This window comes from Camellia sinensis, chromosome 13 (assembly GCF_055761805.1).
Source record: "Camellia sinensis isolate YWXY chromosome 13, ASM5576180v1, whole genome shotgun sequence".
Lineage (NCBI taxonomy): Eukaryota > Viridiplantae > Streptophyta > Magnoliopsida > Ericales > Theaceae > Camellia > Camellia sinensis.
In genome coordinates this window covers 91,910,450-91,918,448 of record NC_138973.1, presented here as the reverse complement: position 1 = coordinate 91,918,448, position 7,999 = coordinate 91,910,450, and the positions used below count along the sequence as shown (strand labels likewise).

At 44.7% G+C, this 7,999-nt stretch overlaps 1 protein-coding gene across 1 annotated transcript; it reads right to left on the bottom strand.

Moving 5' to 3' along the window:
- Positions 1-5,873: 5,873 nt before the first annotated feature.
- Positions 5,874-7,568, bottom strand: LOC145805555 (uncharacterized). Its single transcript, XM_082900714.1, has 2 exons — positions 6,573-7,568; positions 5,874-6,137 (listed from the first exon to the last, which is right to left on the bottom strand). The coding sequence occupies exons 1-2, from the start codon at positions 7,566-7,568 to the stop codon at positions 5,874-5,876; spliced, it is 1,260 nt and encodes a 419-aa protein (XP_082756840.1).
- Between the last annotated feature and the right edge of the window lie 431 nt (positions 7,569-7,999).

Sequence of the window (7,999 nt, the reverse complement as noted above, 5' to 3'; positions counted from 1 at the left end):
TACTAAAGCCTCGTCCTCCCCGTCCTCCTCACATTCAGACTCAGATTCAGACTCTCCTTCAGGTTGACTTGATGGAGGAGGTGGGGGGAACGGTAGAGGAATAACGTCGGCTTTGCGTAGTGGCGAATCGTCAGGAATGTTAAGTTTCTTGGCAAGGGCCATCCAACCAAGGGAGAAGCCCCTGTTGCATGCCTGTCTGACTTGACGCTTGTATTCCTCAGTGACGTCGGCCATGCCCTGGGCATAAGCCTTCTCACCAGCTTCTTTGATTTCGGCTTCTTTGGTGGCCAGAGCCTTCTGAAGCTCCTTCTTAGCCTGGGCCTTTTTGACCTCAACCTTTCTCTTCTCGGCCTCAGCAACTTTCTTTATGGCCTCGGCGGATTCAGCTTTTTTCTCGACTAGACTTTGGGCTCTGGTGGCTGCTTCAGCTTGGTCCTCCAGTTTTTTTATTTTTGATTGAAGAGTTTTGCTCTCATTTTTAAGGGCAGAAACCTCCCTTTTCATGTCGGCCAACCTCTTCCGTGTTTCAAAAGCTTGCATGAAAAGGGAGTGGGCATGTTGGATGGCCTGAAAGAACACAAGGCACAAATTATTACAAAATTTTACAAAGTAAGAGAGAAAACAAATTTCAACACAAAGGCACTTACTTGGACAGAGTGTTGCAGCATAAAGGCGTAGTTCTTATACTCACTCATCTTGGCATTCCGCTCAAGATCGCCTGGGAGGAGTAGAGCAGTACTAAGGGCCATGCCGACGTTTATGTCATCGGCACTGTCGCTGGCTAGGACTGGCTTATCTTCTAGAGTAATCTCTGGTCTCCAAGGAACTTTTGGTATTCTGGAACCCGAGGTCGTCGCAGACGATGACCTCGGCTTCTTTGATTAGGTAGACTCTGATGGCTGGGCCTCAGCAGACCTTTTTGCAGAAGTAGAAGCATTTTTTTTAGTCTCAGCCAGTTGTGAGATGGGCAGAGCATCCTCAGCCTCAACCTCAGTAGCTTTGGCCTTGGGCTGAGCCTTTTTGATTCTTTTTGGCTTTGGTGGGGGCATAGATTGGGTTGGTTCAGCATCAGCATCAGTTGGGAGGTCGGCTAGGAGATCTTGGGCAACTGGTTTTGCGCGACCCATCTCGGCTGCTAGAATAAGACGTCGGCGACGTTTTCTTTCTGGTATTGGGATTAAGTATGGGGCTGAAGTAGATGGCAGATCAGCTGGGTCAGAAGTGGATCCTTGGTCTGCTCGTGATGTGGAAACAGTGGGAAGAGCTGTGGCAGAAGGTGGAGAAAGACTCTTCTTCTTCTTCTTCGGGACGTTGGGCAGAGTGGATTTGTACATCGGGATAAAGTTTAATACCAGGGGGGCTTTGCGTTTTTGGATTGGAAGATCTAGGAGTTTCTTTAAACCTTCGCCTGGAAAGTAGGATTGTCGGAAGCTTTTCGATGGCTGATGAAGGTCTGCAGGACAAACAAACAGACATCAGAAGCAGAAAGTATTGAAGACTTGAATAGAAATAACTAAGTATTGACACTGGACTCTTACCCTTGCCCTCTTTAATTGATCGGGGAAGAGGGTAGAGATGGGCGTCCTCATCTTCACCAAACTTCCAATTTCCCGAAGCGATAACATAATCATCTCCAGGCCCCTTGTTGGAGTCTGGAAGGTCGGCTACGATTTTGAATTCAGTGGACCTCGGCTTGAGGTAGTAGACGTAACCTTTTTCCTTCAGGTTAAGGGGGCACATGGTGTAACAATACTGTATATCGGCAAGGGTGATCCTAACGTTCTCCTGCCTAGCAAGGGTTATGATACCATTAATCACTCGATAGGAGTTGATGGTAAGTTGCATGGGGTTCAACCTATAGTAATGGAGAACTTCGTGAAAAAGGGGATTAAGTGGAAGCCGGAGTCCACATTCAGTAAAGGCTATAATACGAAAAGGCATCGTATTGTCTGTAGGCATAATGGAGTCATTATCCCCAGCCAGTCTTAGGTGGACATCGGCAGGGATGGAGAACTCCTGCCTAAAGTATTTGAGTTTTGTTGGGGTATTTACCTTGTGTCTCCACATGCCTATAACGTCGGCCTAAAGTCAGAGGGCTAGGTCTCAGAAAGAAGGTATTCTTAAAAGGTTATTGGAACCTCGGCAAAAACCTGGGTAAGTATTGGTACAGCTTGTTTCAGTTTTCCCTAAATTAAAAATTCTACAAACAAATCCCAAGCCTAAGAACTATGAAGATGAAGGTCAAAGGCACAGATCTGGAAAGGAAAAACAGAAAACAAGAAACAAAGAATGGCGTTTCAGAATAAAAAAACAGAGGTATGGTTCTCAAAAGCGAAAGAAATACAGAAGTAAAAGGTCAAGAACAGTGGCAAGAAAAGTGTTGAAATAGTGCAAGTGTTCAAGATATGAGCAAAATCGTGGAAACAGACGCATTCAGATGAATAGTTCAGCAAATCAAAGGTTTGAACAAAGCAATAATGGCAGTAAATAAACGAAAGCACATAGAAGAAATTGGGAATAAGAGGAGCAGAGGCTTACCAAAACAAATGAAGACCGGAATGAAAGTCGCCGAGGTAAGGCAACGGTTGCAGACACAACAGAACGGCGAAAGCTTCGCTGGAATAAAAGAATGAAGACGATTGCAGAGCTTGGCGCTAGAACAATGGCGGATTTGAGAAAGTTTAAGAGGGAGAGAAAGCAAGTAAATCAAATACAAAAGTGAAGAGACGAAGACAAGGGATGTAAAGTTTTGTAAAAAACTTGAAACGGCGGCAAAATACGGCATTTATTGCGCCTAGAGGAACGCGTGCGTCAGACGGCGCAGACGGAGGAAAGACGGTTTACAAGCGCGTCGCAGACACGGGCCAATGAAGATAGAACACGTAAGGGGAACGGTTGAGAAGGGGTGCATGACAGCGCATGCACGTGGGGAGGTTCGTTCGAATTCTTGTTCTCTGATAAAGGTATGTCGGCCTAACGTGAATGATCTCGGCCAAAGAGTTCTTACGCCGATGTATTAAAAAAGAGGAACGATATAGGTTCCATCACCTCAGAATGCCGAGGTAATAGAACCTAGGGGGCTGTTGTGGGGATATATTTTTTGAGTACCAATACGTGGCATGGTGACGCCGACGTGTCAGCCGAGGTGCCACGTGTCGTGGTAGTTACGCCGAGGTTGTTCCGAATTACCGAGGTTATCTCCGAAGATATCGGAATCCGAGATAAACGGATAAGGGACAAGAGTCCTAGGACAAAGAAGAGATTTAGCCAAGATAAGGATAGAGCTCTTAGGGAGTTTATCTTTATCTGTATCTCTTGAAGAATCCAAGTAAGCACAGAATTGGAGTCCATAGAAGTCATGCTTCTAGTGGGACTTAGATTGAGTTAACTATAAAAGAGAGGCATCCCCGTGGGTCTAAGGTACGCAATTTATATTTTGAGCAATAAGTTTTAGCACTTGATTATCTTTGAGAGATATACTAACTTGATCGTCGGAGTGCCCCCGGGTGGAAGAACCACCGCTGGAGTCTTTTCTTTCTGTTACAGGTTAGCTGAAGCCATCTATTCTGCCAGTGCTCTCCAGTTTTTTTTTATCAGCAAAAGAACCTTTATAGATGCAAAAACCAAGCAAGAAGGGAGATAACATCAACAAAGGGGGGAGGAAGAGGAGTTTTGCGAGGAGCCAAACCCAAGAAAAAGAAGAAAAACAAAGTTGCTAACAGCAAAAACAGACCAGCAGAGCAGAAGCAAACCGACAGCAAAAACAAAAGCAGAAAACCAGCCCGCTGCAATTGATACCGGGCAGAACCAGAATTCACCATTGCAGATCTTCACCCAGCAATTCACCACAAACCAATGCAATAGCAACCAAGAAGCAATCATCATGAACCCATTCAAAGGGTCAACCTGATCTGATGCAGGTTGGCCACAATGTCATAGACTGAATAGTTCACCACCGCATGACATTTGATCCACAAGGCTATCTTCACCTTAATTTTCTCGCACAATTCTTGAATGTTGGGGAGAGCACCCTTGAACACACAGTCATTCCTCAGCTTCCAGACAGACCATAACACAACAGCAGGGATAATCTGCCACGCTTTGAGTATCCAGCCTTTGAACCTACCTCCAGCCCACCAATGTAGCAGGTCTACTACTGATCCTGGTGTGGCCCAAACCTGATCCCACCAGTCAACCATAGTAGACCAACACTTCCACACTAGAGGGCATAACAGCAGAACATGATCAACAGTTTCCACCTCAGATTTACAGAGAACACAGAGAATGTTAGCATTCGTGCCAATAGCCCCTATTCTTTGAAGGAAGGAAGTAGTTTTTACCCTGCCACGCCAAGCTAACCAACAAAGGAACTGCATTTTTGAAGGAGCAAAGCTTACCCACACCCCCGGAGGAACACCCATACCAAGGCCTCTAGCTGCGGCCCTCCACCTCCACACGGATGCAACTGTAAATTGCCCTGATTTCTCTGCTGCCCAGGAGCAGGAATCCTCAATATCAGATCTCAGAGAAGGGGATTGAACCAACGACCCTAGCAGCCTCTGAACCTCCTCCTCTTCCCAAGCTAATAAATTCCTTCTAAACTGAAGCTGCCATCCCCCTAGGGTGCTCTTCTTAGCACTAATTTGCTGCAGAGACTCCTCCTTCTCTGTTGATAAACTAAATAATCTGGGGAATTCAGCTTTCAAGGCTCTACTACCCAACCAAGTGTCATGCCAGAAGTTGATTCTCCTCCCATTGCCAATGATAATTTTGACCTGATCAGAAAAAAAGGCACCCAGCTGCTGGTTGACTATAGGAAGCTGTGAGATGTCCTTCCACACAATTGAAGTTCTACCTGATTGATTTACCAGGGGGGTCCAACCCCCTCCGATCCTACCATACCTAGAGCACACCACGGATTTCCACAGAGCCTTGTCTTCCCTACCGAACCTCCACCACCATTTCAAGAGGAGGCACTCATTTACTTCTCCTAAATCCCTCACTCCCAAGCCTCCTTGACTCTTGCACTTGGTAACCTCTTTCCACTTCACTAGGTGCACTTTTATGCTGGTTGCAGATCCCCCCCACAGAAAATTGGCCTGCAGTTTAGAGATAATCTTTACAACCCCTCTAGGCATTTTGAAAAGAGACAGGAAATAGATCGGCAAATTGGATAGGGCTGATTTAATCAGAGTTAATCTACCGGCAAAGGATAATAATTTTCTCTTCCAAGATGAAAGTTTCTTATGAAATTTAGCCACAACTGGGGCCCAAGTGCTCTTCCTGCTGGGATTGGACCCTAAAGGCAAGCCTAGGAAATTAAATGGCAGCTTCTTAGAAAAACAATTCAGGATCTTAGCAAACTCCATGGATTGGTCATCCTGGTAGCCCACCCCACACACCACACTCTTGTGATAGTTGATCTTTAAACCAGATATCACCTCAAAGCACCTCAACACCCTCTTTATGTTCAAAATTTCATCCTTACCACCTTCACAAAAAATAATAGTGTCGTCTGCGAATTGCAAGTGTGAAATACCCAACTGATCAGAGCCTACGACAGCACCTTTAAACAAGCCCTTCTCTGCTGCCCTTTTGAATAACAGATTGAGACCTTCAGCTGCCACGATGAACAAAAAAGGGGCTAAAGGGTCCCCTTGCCTTAAACCCTTCTGAGGTTGGAATTCCTCAGTAGGTGAGCCATTGACCAATATAGACACCTTAGCTGTTGAAATACAAGTTTTCATCCACCTAATCCATCTTGCACCAAAGCCGAAGTTGCCCAACATTGACAATAAGAACTCCCAATTTAAGGAGTCATAAGCTTTCTCAAAATCTAACTTCAGTATAATGCCTTTCTTCTTAGCACTTCTCTACCCATCTACAACTTCATTGGCTATCAATACACCATCAACAATATGTCTACCACTAAGAAAAGCTGACTGCACCTCGCTGATCACGGTTGGGAGCACCTGCTTTAATCTACTAGATAGAACCTTGGCCAAGATCTTGTAAATAGAGCTAACCAAGCTAATAGGCCTATAATCTCCCAAACCTACAGGACTATCCTTCTTAGGAATGAGCACAATGAAAGAACTATTAATCCCGCTTGAAAATTTTGCATTTGAGTGGAATTCCTGAAAGAATTGAATTATTTCACTTTTCATAGTAGACCAACACCTCTGAATGCATGCGAGATTAAATCCATCTGTCCCAGGGGCCTTGTTCCCGTCGCAATCTTTAATAGCTGCCCAAATCTCATCCTCAGAGAATAATGCTTCCAGATTAGCTGCAGCCTCGGAGCTTATTACATCAAAAGGACCTGATAACTTCGGCCTAACAATCTAATCCTCTGAAAACTGATGCCTAAAGTGCCTGGTCACAGCTTGTTTGATTAGAATAGGGTCCTCAAGATTCACCCCTTCCACACAGACTGAGTCTAACAAATTCTTTCTTTGTCTCCTGCTGGCCATGATATGGAAAAATCTGGTGTTTTTATCGCCATTTCGAGCCCAAAGCATTCTGGACTTTTGGTGCCATAGACTCTCCTTATTTCTACTTAGATTCCATACCAAACTTCTAGCTTCTCTACTACTTCGAAGTTCTTCATCGGTCAAAGGCCTGGTTTCTGCCTTCAAGTCCCATTCATGCAATTCCTCTTCGGCTACTTTTAATTGAGAGTCTATGTTACCAAACACCCCCTTGTTCCACACCTTTAAATGGGACCTTAAGATTCTTAGTTTACTCAGAATTTTAAACCCTGCCCAACCTGAAACATGACTGTTCCCCCAGATTTGTTGAACTTCAGGCAAGAAGGAAGGATGTGACAACCAGGGATTTAAGAACCTGAAAGGTTTAGGCCCCCAGTCCCTATCATCCTCCTTCAGCAAAATTGGGCAGTGATCTGAAATGGTTCTAGGGAGGCCCCACTGTTTGAAGGAAAACTTCTCTAGCCATCTTGAATCCATCAGAAATCTGTCTATCTTACTCCATCTTTTACCATCTAGAGCATTACACCAAGTAAACTGTCTACCTAGCATAGGCAGATCAGAGAATTCCAATTTGTCTATAAACTCATTAAAATCTTTCATTCCTCTCTCTCTTCTTGAACACCCTGACCTCTCACTCATGAACCTGATCTCATTAAAGTCCCCACCCACACACCATGGGTTTGAAAAATGAGGGTACACACCCACCAGAGCATCCCATAATTGACTCCTTCTCCGGACCTCATTAGGGGCATAAATATTAACTACAACACAGTCAAAAGAAAAACAAGTTGTACCTGATATTAGGATGAAATTCCTACTGCAACAGCAATCTTTAAGCTGGAAGACATCTGGTCTCCAAATGCACAAAAGACCACCAGCACTGCCTTCTGGATCCACCCCCAAAAAATCCATCTCCTCATATGGCCAAATGGTTTTCACAAAAAATTCATCCACAGTACTTCTTTTAGTTTCTTGCAGTAGCAAGACATCTACCTTCCTGTCCTTCACCAAATTTCTGATTTTTCCCCTTTTTTCTGGCTTTCTCAGCCCTCTCACATTCCAAGATAAAATCTTCATAATAACACATGCATGTCGCACCCAATTCCCCCAATGTTAGACTGCTAACTTCTGCTTGCCCTTTCAGCACCTGCTGCTCTTTCCACATCCTTCTCTTCTAGTTCCACTAACTTGCTCACAACCTCATCTTCTTGGCCATGGAACTGCAGCCCCAGTATACTTCCTACCTTCAGAGTTTTCTTAGCCTCTTCTACCAAATTTCTCCTTGTAATTCGCGCAGCATTCTGGGATGAAGATGATAAAGATGAAGCCACGACTGCTGCAGAATTTCTGAAGAGAGCACCTCTTGAAAATCCCATACTTCGGACCACACCTTTCTGTCTGCTAATACTGCCAACTACACGGCTGCCACTCTTTGCAATGGGGCCTTTCTTCCAAGGATGGTGGGCTTTGTGTGTTGTAACATTCATCCCTTTACTGCTGCCATCAAC